Source organism: Urocampus carinirostris, chromosome 12 (genome assembly GCF_059441175.1).
Source record: "Urocampus carinirostris isolate Australia breed hairy pipefish chromosome 12, RoL_Ucar_1.0, whole genome shotgun sequence".
Classification (NCBI taxonomy): domain Eukaryota; kingdom Metazoa; phylum Chordata; class Actinopteri; order Syngnathiformes; family Syngnathidae; genus Urocampus; species Urocampus carinirostris.
Genome location: NC_142360.1, coordinates 16,914,956 through 16,936,837, shown reverse-complemented (window position 1 = coordinate 16,936,837; position 21,882 = coordinate 16,914,956). Strand labels below are relative to the sequence as shown.

The 21,882-nt window shown below is 40.8% G+C and overlaps 1 protein-coding gene across 1 annotated transcript; it reads left to right on the top strand.

Annotated features, from left to right (window-relative positions):
* Positions 1–1,448: 1,448 nt before the first annotated feature.
* On the top strand, positions 1,449–20,201 carry tmem125a (transmembrane protein 125a). Its single transcript, XM_088349558.1, has 2 exons — positions 1,449–1,658; positions 17,642–20,201. Exon 2 carries the CDS (start codon positions 17,970–17,972, stop codon positions 18,657–18,659), a length of 690 nt encoding a protein of 229 aa, XP_088205684.1. The 5' UTR covers positions 1,449–1,658; positions 17,642–17,969; the 3' UTR covers positions 18,660–20,201.
* Positions 20,202–21,882: the final 1,681 nt, after the last annotated feature.

Genomic DNA, 21,882 nt, shown 5'->3' with positions numbered 1-21,882 from the left:
GTGTCACATCCCATCTAAGAACATCTCATCACACTTTGTGGTTAGCAGAAACACTATTCCTACGCCATGCCCATTTTTTTACTCATTTATTTTGAAAAGAGTAAACACGCATATAGACATACAGAAGAAGAAGCATGGAACGTATTAAGCAATGACGCATTCTATTCAACGTTTTATAATTCTACTATTATTATTATGGTGAGAGCGTGATCATCTTAATACACCGGAGCGGCCACAGACTCTGCCGCTATGGCGCAAGTGACACTAGCGAGAGAGGTGCTGGAAAAAAATGGACTGAATTATTTTCAAGGCAGCTTTGTTCTCCACATTTTTGTTTTATTCAATTTTAAAAAATGTTTTATCTAGCGTTTTTCATCATATTTAAGACTCTTCTGCCTTTCATTGAATAAAAAATCGTTTTGAAAATGCTATAATTTGTGCGGATGCTCGGGTTGAACGTGCTGGTAACGCCCATGGACTGCCAGAGTTGCATGTTATCCCCGTGGAAACCTGGCGTCAGTGGAGGTGGATCCACGGAACGTGATTCCCCCCCCACTCGCGTCCCGTCTCCCTTCCATCTGCCAATCGTGCAGCGAAATGAAAGGAAAGTCCACCCTTGGCTAGTGAAGGAAATTTAGGATCCTTTTAAAAAGTCGGCTCTTTTGGCTGGCCTCACTACAAGGAGCCGGGTATATCGGCTCCCAAGCAGTTTTTCAGTTTTCAGAAGAAAGAAAGAAAAAAAAAGAAAAAAATGAAGAAAGAGGGAAAGAGATAAGCATCGAGAGAAATATGGAGAAAAATTGAGAAAGATAGACGGAACAAGAGAGAGAAAGAAAGAAAGAGAAAAGAGGAAAGAGAGACATAGACAGAATAAAAGAGAAATACAGTTAACGATAAGAAGAGCGAGAACGAGAGAGTGCACAAAAAAGAGAAAGAAGGACAGAAAATGACAGCAAAAGAGAGATATACAGAGAGTGAAACGGATAAAGATACAGATAGAGAGAACAAGAGACACAGGGAGTTGGAAAGAGAAAGAAAGAGAGAAAGAAAAAAAAGAGCAAGATAGAAAGACAATGAGAGTGAGTAAAAATAAATAGAGCAAATGAGTGAGAAAAAGAAAGAGAGCAAGAAGCGGGGGTGGGGGAATGAGAAGAGAGAAAGACAGGTAAAGAGATAGAGAAGGAACGCTAGATAGAGAAATAGAAAAAGACATAAATAGAGTAAGATGGTAAGAGAAAGAAAGAAAGTGGAGCAAGAAAAGGTAGAGAGAAAGACATAGATAAATAAAGATAGAGGTAAGAGAGAGAGAGAGAGAGAGAGAGAGAAAGAGAGAGAGCGAAAGAGAGAGAGAGAGAGAGAGAGAGAGCATCAAAAGGAGGCAGCCTCCCGTCTCCACATCAGAGAGCCAGCTCATAAAGTCGTTTCGTTTGCGAACGACCCATCACTCCTCGTGCCTGACGCTCTCCAGGAAGCACATAAACACAACTCGGGGACAGAAAACGGATCTTCTGATCGACCAGTCGATCATCGGAGCTCCGATGTATACGCAGCAAAGTCTTTGACACTACGGAGCCGCAGGCACACCTGAAGTCCCGATGGACCAGACGGGCGGACCACTTTCTAGCATGATGGAACGACACGCATCAGCTGAATGCACAGTAAGAACGATTGTCACCTGGAGATATGGAACCATTATTTTTGCTTTGTGTCGGCACTTTTCATGAAGTGTCTCCTCCGCTTTAATTACGAATATTTTGTGTTAGGGTGGGTCATCCAAGGATTTTTTTTTATCCATCCCATCCAAGTACAGAGATACAGATCCGATTCTGATACTTTTTGGTTGGAAATGCATACCTGCCAACCTCCACGGCTCCATGCCCTTACAAACTGTCGTATTTTCCCTTACAAAATACAAAATAATCTTACACTATATTTTTTACAAACGTGTTTATTAATGTAGTTTAATGTTATATTGTACATGTGGTTCGCTATGTCATATACATTGTTAATTAACATTTTGTTGTGATACACTGAGTTGCTCGACATGAATGAGTATTATAAAAAAAAGTTCAAAAATGAAGTAGCTTGGACGTTCACTGTATAAGGAAAAAATACATGCAAATATAATTAAGTAGAATAATACATTTTCTTATTCCAATTATGAATTCATTTTCCGCATTAAATTATTGTTTTTAATATACTGATAAAGGGATAACTACAAACCCGTCTTTTTTCGTTTTATCCTTTTATACTTCCTTTTTTTCTTAACTTCTTTATACAACATAATAATTCGGAATATAATGCATCAAAGCAAGTGAGCCGTTTGAGAGACGGCTCTCTTTAATGAGTTGAGCCAAAAAAGCCGGTTCTCTAAAAAGAGACGGACTTCCTTTCACTACTCAACTCGAACTCGTTTGACTTGCCGTTTCGTGATAGTCGGTGTACACCGGATGGTACCCATTATTGACAAATTTGCGTTTTTCCGTGCAGATTTTCTTGTACGTCGTACACGTCTTAAAATGCATAATGAACGTACTTTGTACGGCAAATACGTACAGGTTGACAGGTATAGAAATGTCATGATCATTGAATAATTGAACCATTCATTTTTGTCTTAGTTTATACTTCAGATAAACAAAGCACAACGGCGTTAGACACTAAATTATTTATACTTTTATTGAATAACTACAATGCCTTCTTAAATAGTATTCAAAAAATATACGTATAAATATTTCTATTAGAACAGTTTCAGAACAAAAGTCAAGAGAGTCAAACCTAAAAAATGCAGTCATTTCACAATAAAGTCTGCCGTACAAATAAAGCATCAACACTATTGGATGATAAGTTGTGCATACAGTATCGATGCCAGGACGATAGTATCAATCCAATACAAGCTTGCTAAGTGTCACGAGACGTGGTGGCGTGGAAGGTGACCGGACCAGAACGGAGGCAGGAGGCATGAAGGGAGAACTCAAATGCGTTGACGATCCATAGGTTTTATTTAATAAAATAAAAGTCGCCCAATACTCCGAGGCAAAACAGAACAATACAGAGTTCCTCCGGCACGAACTCAACAGGACAAGGCATAACAGACTAAAACAGGACAAGGCATAACAGACCGGGATTGTGAATAATGAGTAATGAACCAGCACCCGCCAAACCCAAAATCCAGCCTTAAATAGCAGAACAGCAATCAGCTGATCTGCTTCAGCTTGAGTTCGGGGGCGTGGCATACTGGTCGTCATGGCGACCGTGACACTAAGTATCGATAATATCGATATTTGGATCGATCTGCCCACCCTTAATTTGGGGTTTTCCATGGGTTTACGGTCATTATTTAAAATAATATAGAAGCAATACTTTAAAGTAAGAATCCAGGATCCTAAAATTGATATAGTACAATTTGCCTTGAATTTGAATATAACTTCTTATTTTACCACAAAATAAAGTTGAAATATAGTCAATGTCAAGATCCATTTTTGCCTAAATTGTGAAGTATGAAAAAGAGAAATATATGTAAAAAGAAAGTTGTCTAATATGGAGGAATTCTTGTTGTTATTCTTATTTTAGTAAAAAAAAAGGTAAATATATCTGTCGTCTGTTATCCCCTTCATCTTTATATCAGTAAAAATAAATCTTCATTATTCTTATAATGGAATAGTTTAACCCAGGCATGTCCAAAGTTTGTCCTGGGGGCCAGTCACGGCCCGCGATACAATTTTTACTGGCCTGCAGCTTCTGTCATAAAATATTACTATGTGGCCCACCTGTAATGTTGACCGCAGTATAAAATAAATATGTACATGAACAAAAACCACAATTTTACCAGACGATGGCAGTAGCCCTTTGGCAACCTTGCCCTTTACGTGAGAATTTTAGACCAAAAAGGATAGTTGACTGTGAGGGCCGCTGCTTCCAGGACAAGTGGAAAGTTGAGTATTTTTTTTCACTGAAATCCAGAACAACTGTGTCCCTCTTATTTGCCAAGAGACTGTGGGTGTTTTCAAATCCTATTATTAAAAAAAAAAACGAACTGGAATTAAACTCTGTGAAAAGGTGAAGCAACTGGAAGACGTTTTATTGGCTCGGCAGCGCTTTTTCACGAGACCCTGTGAATCAAATGAATATGCTACAAAGGCGAGCTACAAGGTTGTAACTCTGATCGCCAAGCACTGCAAACCTTTCACAGAAGTTAAATTTATGAAAGACTTCAAAAATGCTAGGCCCTCACACATTTTCAGCTTACCAAATCTGGCCCGCTTTCTGAAAAGTTTGTTTTAACCTATCACTCTAGTGGAAATAGTATCGCCACAAACATTGTCTCAGGGTCGTAAAGAATATGTGTTATAAAAAAATAAGTTATTTAAATAATTTTTATACTTATTTATTTCCGAATCAAAGAACCATCGTGTATAATTTAGCGCAGAGAAAACTTCATTCATTAAAATACAACAACAATATTGATTAGAATAAGCAAAACTACCCCGACTATCGTACAACCGTGCATTTTTTTCAATACTCGTAGGGTGAGAAATTTGAATTTACCTTGGATCACCTGAGGCTCACCTAGAGTCCGCCATCTTGCTGTTCCGGGTACCTCCAAAAATAAAAACAGTCTGAGCAAAAGAATGAGAAGAAAAATGGTGCGGTCTTGGTCACTTTGAGTCTCAATAGTTGGTATTCTTCCTTATGCTTTGTAGCACTCATTTTTCCTCACATTGCACAATACAGGGACCTCTAGCGATCAATCAATACATGGTGTTCCTTTGAAAAATTCAAGAATAAGAGAAAATCGTCCGGTCTAGAGCGATATCTAGTGGTCAGTGTCCTTTTAAAAAAGTAGCTATCAAAATACTTACAAACATTTGAGTTACGAACAACGGTAGATACAAACATTTTTTTCGGGATGTCGAAAAATATCCGGACAATACTCTAAGTTAAATTTTGTATTGTTTGCACCTTTTTCCGAGTACAGGACATTACTGTAGTGCTTTATTCCGTCTCTACCAGCGTGTGGCGCTATGAGTGGTCACCCAGCATCCACCCGGAAGAAGAAATCAGTCTTCCTGTTCTTAGTTCATGTGTAAACATACTATACTGTATCTTCAGCGCGCTAAGAACTTGACGTTTTTATAGTTTAATATCTCGTGCATCCATTCTATGATTGGTGTAAAGTGTAAAGAAGAGGCGAGACGTTTCTTTTGAAACAAAAGTGGAATAAGAAAGCTTGATGCGGTTGAGAAAATGGTTGGATGGCTTTTTTTTGGCCACGTTTTACCACGAAGGAGGACCTCTTGAAGCTCCTCTTCCAAAAGTAAGTTACACTTAACTTTATTTATCTTTATAGAGCATATTATTTGATGAAATGTTTATTTTTTATTACAAAACAATACAGGTTACCTATACAAACCTTAAACATACAAAATATAGCACTAAAAAAACATACAAATTCAACTTTCGAACGATCGTCCGGAACCTTGTTCATAAGTAGGGCAGCGTCTGTATAAGCCAAATTATCTACAATAGTGACTTTTTCTAGTGTATTTATAAATATTGTTATAGTATTTACATTTTCGGAGCACTGCTGGCTGATTTTGTTATCAAGCATAACAAGAACATAAAACATGATACGGTATCATAGCCAACCTTTGCACTTGTGGGATGGTCCACTTGCAATTATAGTGCACGAATGAGTACGTCTCTGCCTTCTGTGCATACAGAGAGGCCGGTTTCACTGCATTATGGAAACGATTAACCGAAGTGAGGAAGTATTAGCCAGGGTACCACAAAAGAAGAGGATATGCGGTTAAAGTCATGCTGAAAATGCAGCTTTGGATGAAAGCTTCGGAAGAAAACGGTACAGCTGAGATGGCAGGGTACACTTGTGACGTCGGTGACCGACACTGAGTGAAACACAGTCGATTGAATTTTAAATCACTCTGGGGTGTTTGGTTTCTCAGCAGATGCACAAAGTAAGGTTACTCTGGTATCAATTTCACCTGGAAAAACAGACGCTGCCCTACTTACGAACGAGATTTTCGGCCGATCGTTCGTAAGTTGAATTTGTTCGTAAGTTGCTATATTTTGTATGTTTAAGGTTTATATAAGTATGTTTAAGGCTTGTATAAATAACCTGCAGGGTTTTGTACTAAAAATTAAACATTTCATGAAATAATATGCTCTATAAAGAGTTAAGTTTAACATACTTTTCCAAGAGTTAGGCGACTTCGTCCTCTGTGGTGAAAAGGGACCAAAAAAAAGCGATCCGACCATTTTCTCAACCGCATCAAGCTTTCTTTTTCCACTTTCATTTCAAATGAAACGGCTCGCTTCTTTACACTTTACACCAACCATACTGAATGGATGCACGAGATATTAAACAATAAAAATGTCAAAGTTATGAGAGCGCTGGAGATACAGTATACAGTAGTATGTTTCCACACAAACTAAGAAGAGGAAGCGGATTTCTTCTTGGGTTGATGCTGGGTGTAAGAGGCATGACAGTAATGTCCTGTACTCGGAAAAAGGTGCACACAATACAAAATCTAACTAGCAGCAATGTCCGGATATTTTTAAATTTCCTGAAAAAAATGTGTTTATCTACCGTTTTTCGTAAGTCGAATGGTCGTGAGTAGGGGAGCGTCTGTACCGTCAATTCCAGACTACTGAGTGCACCTGATTAGAAGATGTATGCCCAAAATTAAGAACGAAACTTAATTTTGTCTTTGTGCAAGCGGCACTGAATTTGATGGAGCAAACACGAGCACATCTTTTCCACTACATTGAAAGAAAATGCAAATGAGGGCTGTGTCGCGTAAAATATGTGCCTTATAGTTCTAAGATCTAGTGCAAGGGCAACCATAGGGGGAGAATAGACGTTCTTTTTGTTGTTGTCATTGGCGGTTGATGTGGTAACTGACCGGATTACAGTAGCTTGTCATCGTTCCTCGTGGATTAAAGGAGACTCCAGAGAATTGACAATGACTCCCTTGATGCAGAATGACAATAAAAACGTTTTTGATCGACAACTTCCACAGCTGTTCTACTTAGATGTATAAATTGAGGACTTGATTTGCGGGTGAAAAAGGGGAAATTTTGCAAGTCCATGGTCATTAGCCTCATATATATCAGTGTTCATTTTACCTCTGAAAAGTGATGGGTCCCGGGGACTCGCATGCTCAAAAATCTATGGGTCCCAACAGAGATCTATGGGTCCCCAAAATTTAGTGTTATCGAGGTTGAAATTGTAAATCGGCGACAAATATATAAATAAATATATAAATCTATATATTCATTCGGTTTTAATCATCACACTTAATTGGTAATACAAAGCAGAGATCACTTCAGATTTTTCAGTTCCCAAAAATATTGTACATTATACAAAATAATATTGCTGAAATATTAGTCTATATATTCATGCAGTTTTAATCACTTCATATTTTTCAGTTCATATATTCTTCGTGGTTTGCTGTCCCTCAATGCCTTGTCAAGGTCCAATTGCAGCAACGGAATTTCCATAGCTAATTTGTAGTTTTTATTGTCGTTGTGCCGATCCAATGTGCTTTTCTGAAAGTTCGTATTGCGAAATGATTTATGCAATCCAATTTTTTTTGTCACAGAACATGTAGCCTCCATTATCATCCTCCTCATAGTGTAACCAGGAATATAATTGAGTCAATTTTGGCAGAAAAGTCATTTTCTTGCTAGGAGTATTCTTTTGTTTATCTTTCGTCGAATCGTTCGCTTCAAAACACGTGTTTTCCTTGCCTTCGCGGTCTCGGGAAGAATTTCTCCGCTGTTTTTTCGTGCCGGAATTATTGCCGTTGTTACCTTTTTCTATATTATCTCATCTCATCTCATTAGCTGCACCGCTTATCCTCAGTAGGGTCGCGGGGGTGCTGGAGCCCATTCCAACAATCATTGGGCAGTGGGCAGGGGACAGACAACTCGCTCGCAAATTCACACCTAGGGACAATTGGGACCGGCCAATCCACCTGAAATGCATGTCTTTGGAATGTGGGAGGAAACCGGAGTGCCCGGAGGAAACCCAAGCAAGCACGGGGAGAACATACAAACTCCGCACAGTAAGTTCGGTAGCTGGATTTGAACCCACACAGGAGGTTCCCAAGAACTTAGAACTGTGCCGCACACGCGCTAACCAATGTGTGAATGAGTGAGTGAGTTGTCTGTCTGTGTGCCCTGCGACTGGCTGGCAACCAGTTCAGGGTGTCCCCTGCCCACTGCCCGAAAATAGCTGGGATGGGCTCCAGCACCCCCGCGACCTTACTGAAGATAAGGGGGACAGATATTGGATGGAGGGATGTTATCATATTTCTATGATTGTTAGTGCTAACCAACAAATACCCTATGGTACAACGTTTATGGACAATAGAAATATGTCCATTTTCAACTGTCAGCAAAGGATAATGGTTTAAGGTCCTTGCTATCAGGAATTGATGTATTTTGTAATCTCATTACATTTCAAGATTTTCAATTCTATGAATGGTAGGTTTGCTTGGTCCCTGTATCGGTTTCTGTAACAAGTCGGAATCAGCATTTTGAAAAACCGAGAGGGTTTTGGTGTAAGTTTTGTAAGTACATCCCTATGCTTCAGTACAGTAGCTCAAGTATGAAACAATGAATGAGTTATACCATGTCCACGAAGTGTCGTTATAAGGAGATACTTTGTCGTTATGTAACTCAGTTATGGTTTGAGATTTTTTTTTAACTTTACATGTTTAATTTAATAATATCGTCTTTCTTTCCCCCCTAAAAATAACACCTGCACATGTAGGTTTTACAATCAATGTATACGTTTACCTTCATTTCTGAATGAATATTCCACAATAAATCTTGGGGCCCACATCAACCAAATGTTGGTTTCAGTTTAACAGAAAGCATTTTGTCTTCTGCTTTGAAGGCCATACGAAAAGGGATATGTATATATGGCCTGTGAGCCATAGGTTTCTGACCCCTACTATGAGTTATGACACGCCGAGTTTCTTTTTAAGCCCTCCCATAAAGGGTCACAAACAGATCGTATTTGTGCATTACTGAAAGAAAGTAGTTTGATACCGATACTTGTTACTCTAAAAGTAACTATCTAGTCTAAAATCCCCTTATCTACTCGCATTGACGCCAAAATGTGTACACCGACCTGTGGACGTTAACCTTTCGTATTTCTTGGCTTTTGCAATCTTGAGAGCTTGCAAATGAACACTTAGCTGAGACACTCCATATCTATTTTATCTCTGGGCTTCATACCACTGTATGATCTTCTTCTCCGTTTCTGGGTACTGTCCAGGCATGGTGTATTGTAAAATTAATTTTACAAATTAAAAGACCCAAGTTCAGAACAGGTTTACCGTAAATTTTGTGCTTGCGTTGGCCCCATTAATTTCCCATCGGTTTCTTGTTCATGTTTAAGCCACACCTCCTCACCACGTGCTGCCTACCATTCATTCGTGGTGACAGACAATTGAATTTGTGCATTTAATATGACCCCAGATTTCAGTTTTTTATTCTATAGTTTTGATAAGGCTTGGATGCCAGTATATACGGTAGGGAGAATATCATCCGGGAGAAGTTTATGCACTCTCAGCTTGAGACGGTGCAAACTTATGAATAATTAATCCATCCTGAGCGAAACGGGAACAGTTGCTGATTAGATGGCGTTTAAATTTGTGAACTGTTTATAATTAGTACATCTTGTTTTACCGATGTTTGACTCACAAATATCAATAATAATTAACGTGTTTTAGTACTGGTAACCGAGAAACCTAGTTGTGTTCCAGGAACTTTGTAACACGGTACTGCCTACACTGCAACAGAGACAGGTTTAGTGCATGCCTTATGTGTTTTATGGTTGTACACAAAGCCCCAAGGGCTTTGAGTCATTCTGAATTACCTTAAAGCTAAGGCAGACACAAAGGTCTGACCTTGCAATAGCACAACTCCTAAGACAGAGGTGATAAGAAGGTAGAGAGATAAAGAACAGGACAGAAACCGAAGGAAGAGTTAAAGGTTTGCTAAAGTGAGATTAAGGAAGCAACGATGAGTCGACGTTGTGGACAGAAATGGATAATAGAAATAGTCAACAGTGAATTTTATCGTCAGACACGTTTTACTAACAGAGAGAAGCATCTCAACATGAATATAATCCCTGCGAAGAGTGGAGCATGTGCGATAGCAAATAGCATCTCTGTCTCAAGCAGTAACATAAACATTACAGAAATGGCGGCGTCAACATCAAATACGCGTACCAAAACTTTTAATGCAATGCACACCTTGTGTCTTGTGACTGTACAGCTGTCGGACAGTTGAATGAAACAGAGTCTGACTCGCCTCTCTAGGATTCAAGTAACATTCAAGACAGTAAGGTTTTGATGACATGCAATGTACATTTGACATGTTTTGCTATAAAAGAGAGCTCGGGTGTGCCACCTGACTGCGCCTGACAAACGTATTTGAAACAAAATGGATGCAGCCTGAAGAACAAACCACAAATGTCGGTTGTCAAAACTGTTTGATTTCGAACTGTTGAGAATCCTTAAGTTCTTTTGTTATAGACTTTGCAGTCGATCATTGAATGTACTTCATACATATTTGTTTTTTTTTTACTGTTCAGTTACTACTGAGCCTGTTTTTGGTTTACAGGGATAAAAATATTTACTATTTATTTTCTGGCATGACCAGAATGGAAACAGGACCCAATTGCGTAGCGTTTACCACAAGTTTTACTGAAGGAAAGAGGAAGGGCTGTGCCCACGATCCGGTGTTTGCTGGACGTGGGAAGCAAGTCGCTCTCGCTCTCGTACTCGGATTGTGATCCGAACACGGAAGTGGATCTTCCGTAGCGAGCGATGGCGGTGTCAAGGACGGAAAAACAGGTCGATAGCTGGGACAGGAGAGCAAGGCGTGGTTGGGGTCGGAAACGAGTCGTAAACCAGGACGGGAGAGTAGACGTATTCGAGGAAAAAAAGGGTCGTAAGCCGAGACGGGAGAGCAGACGTGGTCAGGATCAAAACAGTTCGTAACCGGAGACACACAGGAGCAAAAACGGGACAGGTGCAGGTCAGGGTCGAAAAAGGCATGCCTAATATACACTAAAGTTTGCAGACGGACTGACAACAGGGGAGTAACAGGACAGTGTTTGAATAGGGACAGGGAGCCAATCAGAGCCCACAGCGGTTGGCGCCACATGAGCGGGCACAGGTGATTCAAATCTGTAAGCATGACATTTTCTTGTCCCTAAAAATGGACGGAGGTTAATTATGGATTTATGTCCTAGCACTGCACTCAATTAATTTTAGGTTTTTATTTCATTTATCACAAAAAAATATATTGTTTTTCATTGTACCCATTTTTCTTGCATTTGTTATCATTTTCCACATAACTAAATCAACTTCATGCTAAATTAAAGGTAAAATTAACAATGATTTGATTATTTGACTAATGTTTTCTATAGCCGAGAGACGAAAAGGATGTACAACCTTTAGGTGAAATTGGAGCTCACGGCAAAAATTGGAATTAGGTCATTTATAGGTGCCCAAGAGTACGGAGGGGCATGAAATAGGAAAAATTGGTTGATAGTCGCTATTGACATTAATAACGGACCTTATGTCGACACAGCTCTTATGCATGATTTACACTCATACTACACCTCAAATTGTGGAAGAAAATATTGAATATTTGCCAATAACTTAGGTGTAGGATGTTTTGTTTTAGGTGTGCTGAAAAAGTACGTGTTAAAACTACCCAGCTGAGTTCAAAGAGCCTTTATCATATATTTTTATCTTTTAGCAGCAGTGCTTGTTACTTGCAACACATTAGTAAGCAGAAACAGTGGAGAGGGGGAGTTTGCGGTGCAGAGTGATTTCATGCTCGTCCTCGAGGTTTTCTGTTAGTGTAGCCCATAGGTGCCAAACTCGTAGCCTGCGGGTCTCATCCAACCCAGTGTACAATTATATAATAAATAATTTTATGTACATCTATTATAATGGCCCAGCTATATGAAGCACGGCTAACTTTCAAACTACAAATCCCGTAATGCAGCACTTCAGGTGCAGCTGCAACCTTTCCCGCATCAATCGATTCGCTTGAGCCCGACAAGCGCAGCTATTGTTAAAATGACTAACGAACGAATATAATAACAAACAACACGTCGGCCATTAAAAGTGATTTTTAAGTGTCAGGAAGCTGAGAAGTGACGCTGCAAAGGAAGGCTAAACAGAGACGAGCAGGGGGGCGTTTCTGGGGGCGTGGTTAACGTGGATGCTAGACCAACACAATGGCCAAAAGAAAATGGATGCTGAAAAGGGAGCCTTTCAAACAGATGGGGAGCTGAATACATGTTCACTGACATGAAATGAAATGAAATGAAATGATCTGCATTTATATAGCGCTTTTCAAGTCAATGACTTCCCAAAGCGCTTTACATTGTGCTTCACATTTCCCAATAGCGGCCTTGCAGCCATGTAAGGCGCTAACCTGCTTATTGGGGGTATTGGGGGTTCAGTGTCTTACCCAAGGACACTTCGGCATGTAACACGGACAAGCCGGGATTCGAACTGGGATCCCTTAATTCTAAAACGATCGCTCTACCTCCTGAGCTACTGCCGTCCCATATACATGGTACCACATTATCTTGGGGGCCGGACTAGTAGATTAGAGAGAAAGAAAAAAAAAGAGAAAAAGAAATAAGAGAAAGAGAAGGAGAGAAAAGTAGAGAGAGAAAGAGAGAGAGAGAGAGAGAGAGAGAGAGAGAGAGAGAGAGACGGGGGAGAGAAAGAGATCGAAAGAAAGGAATCCAAAGAGAAATAGAAAGGGAGAAAAGGAGAGAAGGGGAAAGCAAGAGAGAGGGAGAGACAAAAGGATAAAATGAAAAAAGAGCAAAAGGAGAGAGAGAGAGAGAGACAGAGAGAGAGAGACATACAGAAAGAGAGAGAGACAGAGAGAGAGACATATAGAGATACAGAAGGATGCAAAGAAAAAAAGAAAGGAAGCAAACTAAATAAATAAATAGGACAGATATTTATAAAGATAAAGAAACAGAAAGATGGTGAGAAGTAGATAAAAATAGAGAGAACAAGAGAGAACAAAACAGATAGAGTAAAAGAAAGAGAATGAAAAGGGGATAGAGAGATTGAGACAGGGCAAAAAAGAAATATTGTAAGAGAGAGGAAGAGAGCGAGCGAGCAAGAAAGTGAGAGAGAAAGACACAAGTACAGCATTTGTGAGAGGCACCAGGCTTTGGCAACAGCAAGAACATATTTCAACCTGCGGCTCGTTTTTCTCTTGCGCTTCTCTGAACGTTGTCACGCGGGCCGCTTGTTTGACACCCCTGATCTAAAGAATGACAAAACTGCTACCTGGGTTGTGCATGGATAAAATCCCCTTTCTAGTTTTTGCCAACCCAATTGGAAACCCCCCTAAAAGGACAAAAAAGTTTCTGTGTCGTCCTGACTGCGGAGCTTCAAACATCCAAGCTGACTCTTCTCTTCCTGTGGCACTTGGCACCCTTCCCCATCACATTGACAGATGGAGCCAACCCTAACCCCTCGCCTCGCCTGCAGGGACGCCCAAAAAAATTAATAAATAGAAAATCAAAAGGCTGACTATAGAAGAGGGGAAGTTGGGCCAAAAAATAAGAGACAGAAAAGAACAGAGTTTACTGCTCTGTCACCACGGCAACATACTACCCAGTGTCACGTGGACTCCCCGTGAGCCCATCCTGAGGGGTCGAGGGCCGAAATAGTAGGATTAAGAGAGAGGGGGAAAGAAGAACGAGGTAAAGAAAGAGAGAGAGAGAGAGAGAGAACAAGGGAGAGAGTGTGAGAGAGAGAAGACAGTAAAAGAGAGAGAGGGAGAGAGAAGGGAAGAGAGAGAAGGGGAGAGAGACAGAAAAAAGTAGAAAGAGAAATAGAAAGCATAATAGTAAACACAATACAGAGAAAAGGAGAAAATATGGATAAAGAAAGAGAAAGAAATAAAGAGATAAAGAAAGTGAGAAAGAGAAAGAGAGAAAAAGACCAAAAGAATGAAAAAAAATAAAAAGACGACGAGAAAGAGAGAGAAAACAAAGTGAGCTTGAGAAAGAAAGAGAAAGGGGAGTGAGAGAGAGATAGAGTAAGTGAGAAAAAAGAAGGAAGAAAAGAGAAATAAAAAAGGGAAAAAGAATGAGAGAGGGTGAAAAAGAAGAAAAAAAGAGAGATTTAGAAAGAGATTTGGCAAAGAAAGAGAGAAAACGAAGGAGAGTAAGAAGAAAAAATAGAGAGAAAGAGAAATATGAAATACAGAAAAAGCGAGAGAGAAAGAGAGAAAAATAATACTATAGTTGCTTTACTGTTTCAACCGCAGCTCGTTTCTGTCTTGCGCTTCTCTGAGTCGTCTTGCGGGCCGGATTAAAACCCTTGCCAGGCCTGATTTGGCTTGCGGCCACCTGTTTGATACCTTTGCCGTAGGCCCTTATAATAAGATATAGTCCTTTATTATTTTGCTTTTGTCTTCCTCATTTAGAGAACAACTCAAATGCCCTAACACCCAAACAAGTTAAGCCCCTCGGCACCCAAGTTGGTCATGCTTTCGTCCCTCCAGATGGAACGGGACACAAGAAAGCGGCCATGTCACTCAGATCAGGGCGCAACACACTCTTCTGTTCAACACTAAGGCCCGACAGTTTTTACTGGTTTACCACTGCCGCATCATACGGCCCATCCCTTACAACACGTCCAAACATCCCACTATCCTTTCTCAACATCTCTCCACTCATTTCTATCACCAACAAGAGCTCCAGCTTCCACTATATTTAGACCTCTTTCCCTCAGTGCACACATAACACCATCCATCCACGTCAATTGCGGCCTTCCTCTTGGTCTCCTTCCATTGACTTCTGCTTTGTAGATCCTCTTCAACATTCGCTCCTCATCCATCCTCTCCATGTGTCCAAACCAACCGAATACTCTCTTATCCTTGCTCAGTTCCACTACTACTCCAGTTCCGTCTCTCACAATTTCATTTCGCAATCTATCCAACCTTGTCACTCCTAACATACTCCTCAAACACTTCATCTCATAAACATTTAATTTCCTTCTCAAATCTGCGTTCAGGCTCCAAGTCTCTGCACCATACAACACAATCGGCACAATCACACTCTCATACAGTCCCCTCTTAACATCCATACTCATACTCTTGTTGCTCATCACTCTCCTCAGAGACCCCAAAACCTTGTATAACCATGTATACATACATGCCCCCAAGAAATTCAACTTCAGAAAAGTGGATTTTTTGTGTGTGTGTTTATATTTTTGGGTGGGTTTTTGTCTGTAAATAAGAGGGTTGGAGGGGGCAGCTATAATATTGTATTTATATAAGGCGATTATATTATTTATTTGTGTGATATAGCTGCAAATAGGTATTTGAACACCTGAAAAAATGTTAAAAAAACATGCATTGTGATTTCTGGATTTTTCTTTTTAGCTTATCTCTCTCACCGTGGACATGCAACTACGATGAAAATTTCAGACCCGTCCATGACTTCTAAGTAGGAGAAATAGCAAAATAGCAGGGTGTTCAAATACCTATTTTCTTCACTGTAAATGCAGACCATTTATAGAAAATCTATATTAAATAATTAGTGTACGAACTGAATTACAACTGGGTCGATTATTCAACCAATTTTCAAATGCAGGGAAGTTTTTTGTGCTCCTTATAGCTTTATGCAATTATAATTGTATTTTTCCCTCATAACCTTGTATCATGTTGTCTCTTACCGTTATATCTCTAATTCGATCAAAATCGGTTGGAAGGCAGATAAGGTCCAAACCCATGTTTTTACAGATGTGGTCAAACCAGCAGAATTTGATGAATGATTGGAATGTAAACTATTGTTGGAAAACAAAAGTTAGGAAGTTAAAATGAAAACGACTGTGTCATGAGAAACACAATTTCTTTTTTTTGGTATTGCCACCTGATGCCGCATATGTGCTAAAATCTGCTGGGATTAATTAGTGACCCAACAATGAAACCTACAGTGGTGTGAAAAAAAGGATTTGCTCCCTTCCTGAGTGTTATTCAAATAATTTTGTGTTGAATTAAAACTCCTGTGTCAAAGGGACTTTGTGTAATATTTGATCACTAAGTGTCACTATATTGTGTCATGCAACTATAAACAACTGCTACAAAGCACAAGGAAGAAAAACACTACAGAGACCAAAGTGAGTGAAGGTCACCAATTTCCTTTTCATTTGTTTGCCCAGCCTTTCACAAGACCTTTGGTTAGTTGGGCTACCCGTAGCAGCAAGATGTCAGACAATCATGTCAACTACCTCTAGGTTAGCTTCATGTTACGTGAGAAAAAAAAAAATTTATTGACCGATCAGTACATTAAAAAAATGTATGTTTATTTGAGTTTATTTATTTTTATTATTTTTTTCCAAAGAACAACATTGATTTTACCAGCGGGGTTCGCTAAGTAATGCGCATTATTACTTTAATGTGCAAGACTGCACTAACGATGATTTATTATACTTGGCTCACCTGTTGGACTAATTTCAGATAATTTATCTCATCCATTATCTGCAGCGCTTATCCTCAGTAGGGTCACGGGGGTGCTGGAGCCCATCCCAGCCGTCTTTCTGCTGTGAACAGCCTGAACTGGTTGCCAGCCAGTCGAAGGGCGGCACGGCGGCTGGGTTTTTAGCGTGCAACCCCACGGTGCAGAGGATCTCCCCGTATAGGGTTTGCATGTTCTCCCCGTGTCTGCGTGGGTTTCCTCCCACATTTCCCAAATCATGCATGTCAGGTTAATTAGCCGGTCCAAATTGTCCTTAGGTGTGAATGAGCGAGTGAGTTGTCCATCTGTGCCCTGCAACTGGCTGGCAACCAGTGCCCGGAGATGGCTGGAATCGGCACCCCTGCGACCCTACTGATAAGCGGTGCAGATAATGGATGTATGGAAGATAATAATTAAACATCTGTTTGTTTGGTCAAATGTTAACGTAAGTTGGTGTGACCGAATCTTATTTGCGTGTGTGCATCTTTTATGCTTTAGGCTAAATTAGCAGCTGCCTTGGTGGCTAACTCCTACTAGCATAGAGATAATTAGATTCCAAATGTTTTGAATCAACCAGCACTGCAAAAAATACATACTGTGCTATGAAAAAGTATTTCTGTGTTTTTGAATATTTATCACCCGCAAAAGATTCAAATCATCAAACCAATTTTGATATCTCACAGTGACAACCCAAGGAAATACAATACAGTTGCAGTTCCTAAATTTATTGAAGCACACAAAAAATCAAAACCTACTGTATCTGGCCTTGTGTGCAAACGTAATATGTCCCTGATCCTATTAGTGAGTTGGGCCAACTTTTGCTGCGAAAACAGAAATCAAACATTTACGATAATGTGTAGTGAGTCTTTCACACATTTTGCCCACTCTTCTTTGGAATATTCAAAATGTTTCCTTCTCAGGAAAATTTAATAATTTTATATCTTATGTCCAATGATGATTTGGTCTGCCAGGTATGAGTTTGACACACGTGTCCTATAGTTATCATTGTCTGGGATGGGTAATAATTACTTCTTAATATTAAAGTGTGGTCTTGAATAAAATAAATAAAATGAATCTCTTTTCTTCCAGGTTGCGTCTGCTGCCATTTGCAAATCTTACTTCCTCCCATCTTGCTTCCCGCTTGGGTGAAGGAACCCAAAATGAGCGTGCTGGGGTTAAAACAAATCATATACAGGCCAATAGCTTTTAAACACACATGACATTGGGTTAATACTTTGAAGTGATCTTCAAGACCTTCAGGTTAGCATCCAGAGTGTCCTCTGCTAAAAGCCCTGGATGAGCACTTCTTGCCCACATAAGCTGTCAGTCAAGGTGACACGGTGTGAAAGGTTTCTTAAGTGGATTCTATTTTCTCTGCGGTTGTGGAGGCATTATTCATCAAGCTGGGACGGACAGAATGCCCAGACTGGACGATATGCCCCCCTTGAGGGGACCTGCGCCGAGCACCCCCGGCACTGCTGATCCAATACAGATTCAACACGGCATCCTGGAGGAGCAAGTGGAGCTATGGTGGTTCCGAGAACCCGGAAAGTCTCTCCTGTGCTACGGGGTTGCTGTTTTGCTGATCGTGGGCTGCGGATTAGGGGGGGTAGGTCTCCTCTCCACCACCACCAGCGTTTCCAGCGAATGGCGTCTGGGGGCCGGCACGGCCCTTTGCCTGCTCGCTTTGGGGGTCCTTCTTAAACAGCTGCTCAGCTCGGCCGTGCAGGACATGAATTGCATCCGGAGCCGGCAGCAAATCGACATGCTGAAAAGTGGAGGATTATCGGATTTCCTGGTGGTTTTGATCTCTGGAACATCCCTGTTGGTTTGTGGAGCGGTTCTTCTGCATCTGGCCTTGGTGAACCGTATGCCCAAACCTGGCCAGGCACTCAATGATATGTACATATCAGGTGTGGTTTTGGTTACTGGAGGCGGGGCTGCAGTGGTGGGTGCCGGGATTTACTCGCTTGCGGTTGTCCTGCTTGAGCGGACACAGCACGGGCGAAGATTCGTGGACAGGATTTTTAACATCTTCACCATCTCGGGACATATGGACCACCGGGCCCGTCGAGAAACTACCTCCAGTCTGTCTAACCTCATATGAAAGTAATAAAATAAATTATGTCAATTAACCTCACTTCAAAGGTTTTCCAGGCACAAAAATAACATGACTCTGCCAAGGCTGCCCTTTGTCACCAATACTGTTGACAACTTTCATGGACAGAATTTCTAGGTGTAGCCGTAGTGATGAAGCGGTCCAGTTTGGGGGCGTCAGCATTGCAGCTCTGCATTTTGCAGATTATATGGTGCTGTTGGCTACCTCAAGCCATGGTGCTCAGATCTCACTACGGCGTCTCACAGCCCAGTATGAAGCGGCTGGGATGAATATCTGCACCTCCAAGTCTGAGACTATGGTTCTCAGCCGGAAAAGGGTAGCATCCCCTTTCCAGGTTGATTAGGCCCTGCCCTGAGTGAAGGAGTTAAGTATCTTGGGGGGTATCTTGTTCACGAGCGAAGGTAGGATGGAACGGGATATCAGCAGACGGATCAGTGCAACGCCTGCCGTCACGCGGACCCTGTACCAGTCGGTCGTGGTGTAAAAGGAGCTGAACCGAAAGGCAAAGCTCTCGATTTACCGGTCGATTTTCATTCCAAACCTCACCTAAGGTCATCACTGAACGAATAAAATACCAGATACAAGCGTCTGAACTGATTTTCCTTCCGCAGGGTGGCTGGGCTCTCCCTTAGAGATAAGATGAGAAGCTCTGTCATCTTGGAGGCAATCAGTGAAGAGCCACTGTTCCTCTGCATTCAGAGGATCTGGTTGAAGTGGCTTACGCATCATATGAAGATGCTTCCTGGATGCCTCCCTCGAGAGGTGTTTTGTACATGTCCCACTGGCAGGAGTACCCAGGGCTACCCAGGACACACTGGAGAGACTACGTCTCAAGGCTGGCCTGGGAATCCCTCGGGATCCTGTCAGATGAGGTGGATGAAGTGGTGGTCTGTGCCTAGTGCTGAGGCTGCTGTCCCTGCGACCCAACCCTGAGAACGCGGGAGATAATGGGTGGATAAAAAAAAAACATGAAGACCAACTATTACTGTATGCTGGGACACTTCAACCCCAAAAAATATCTGAACGATGTAGTTCCAGCACGTATAAAAAGTACATATCTGTGTTATACCATTTTATATGTGTGTTGAGAATTAAATGTGCTGACGTCCGCATTTACAGTTACAATTGCTCAAACCCAGAAAATCTCATTAATTGTGCAGGTGCACCAGATACCGTTGTTCGAGAGCACGTCCAAAGCCTTTGAATGCATCTGTCACATTTCTGTGTGATACAATAGCATTGTGTGTGAACATTTAAAGGCTTCTTTATCAGTCCGTGCATATGCTACTGCCACACAAAGGTCACACAGAGAGCTATTGTAATTGCTAGAAAATAAAATGGTGGTCTAGTGCACAAGGCTGGAGTGTGCGAGGGCTGACACAGGTTAGCACCGAGCTTTTTTTTTTGTTACACACAATTGGTCCGAAGTGCAATTGGAACAATACAACAAAAACAGGAAGAGGTAAACGAAAAACAATCCACTTTTTTTTTCAGTAACTGGTAATTCTAATAAAATTGTATTATAAAGAAGGCTTATATTTGGGTTGTCAGTGTAGCTTATAAGGTAATACTTTAGCAGACACTCTAATAAGGAGACAAGAAATCAAAAAATTGAAGGAGAAGCTTATTATCATTTTTTTAAATAAATCTCCTTAGTTACGAATGCGGACCCGCCCTAAAGGGTGTGGCTATCAAAGAACAGCAGTGATTTGCCAATACTTACAAAGCCTTGTAACCTCTCATGCCTTGACTATTGCTATTCCTTCCTCTACAGTCTACCTCAAAAGTCCCTCAAAAACTTCAGCTAGTCCATACCTTCGCTGCCCGCATTACTACCAAAACCCCTTCACGCCATTGCATCACCCCTGTCCTTCAGGAACTCCACTAGCTCCCGATAACCAAAGAATTGCATACAAAGCCTTTTTTACACCTACAAGGCCCTCCATAACCTTGCCCCTTCCTACCTCTCACACCTTTACATTGCTATGCCATCCTGCCCTCTCAGATCTTCCTCTTTTCTCCATCTCACTGTACCCGCTGCCCCTCTCCGCTCCATGAGGAGCAGAGCTTTTAACACTTCTGCCCCCAAGCTCTGGAACTTATTACCACCTGACCTGCGCAATTCAGCGACCCTGTCCACCTTCAAATCCAGACTCAAAACCTACCTCTTTAGACTTGCCTATACATGTACTAGCAGTTTTTTTATTGTCCTTAAAAATTATTTATTTAACAGAAAAAAGGACGATATCACATTTTAATCTCAATTTTTAAAATACATCTTTTTTAAATGCTTATTTCTGACAGTTTTAGGCCAACTATGCCCTCTGAACAGGTTTTAATTTGAAGGGCCCAAAAGTGCAAATGGCATGTGCATGAACAAAAATTCCCAAATTGATTAAAAGCACACTTTTTACCTACTGCAATCAATCACACACTGTCTTAAAGGGGCATTGTGTGTTATTTAGTGTCTTCTGGTGGTTTCAAAAGGTGAGTCATTAAAATCGAAAAATATTGATTTAAATCATAAGTAATAATACATGATCTCTGCGACTAAATAGTTTATAGTAATTTTAAACGTCCACTAGAGGGCATGTTATACTGGTACAGGCGTTAACCAAATTACGTACATTCGACTTACGCATTCCGGCAGATACGATCGTTTTTTTCCGGATGTCCAAAAAGATCTGGAAATTGCTTTTTATGATTAGAGTACAGTTCTGTAGTGCTTCTTTCCACCGCTACTGGTGTGTGGCGCTGTGAGAGCTCACCCAGCATGAATTTCCAGCGCTCTCAGAACTTTGACATTTTTATTGTTTAATATATCGTGCATCATTCGAGCCGTTACTTTTGAAACGAAAGTGGAATAAGAAAGCCTTTTTACCACAGAGGAGGACCTGTTGAAGCGCAAGTCCCAAAAGTAAGTAAAACCTTACTTTATTTATCTTTATAGAGCATATTACAGTGGGACCTCGCTACTTCGCGGTTCGACGATCGCGGATTCAGAGCGGTCTGTAATGGTAAAAAAACAAACAAAAAGAATTCTGCGCTTCTGACAAAAGCGATCGTATTCTATATAATACGCTTATTGAAACCATAAAGCGAGCTAATTAAAATAATTGGGCGATCGTAGTCTATACAATGCGTTTATTTAAACAATAAAGCGCGATTTGTTAACGCGGATGAAAAAGTCACCAACGTCACGTCTCCCGCT

Bases quoted from the DNA above. Each gene is read 5' to 3' on its own strand.
- tmem125a (XM_088349558.1), top strand. From the start codon at position 17,970: ATGCCCAGACTGGACGATATGCCCCCCTTGAGGGGACCTGCGCCGAGC.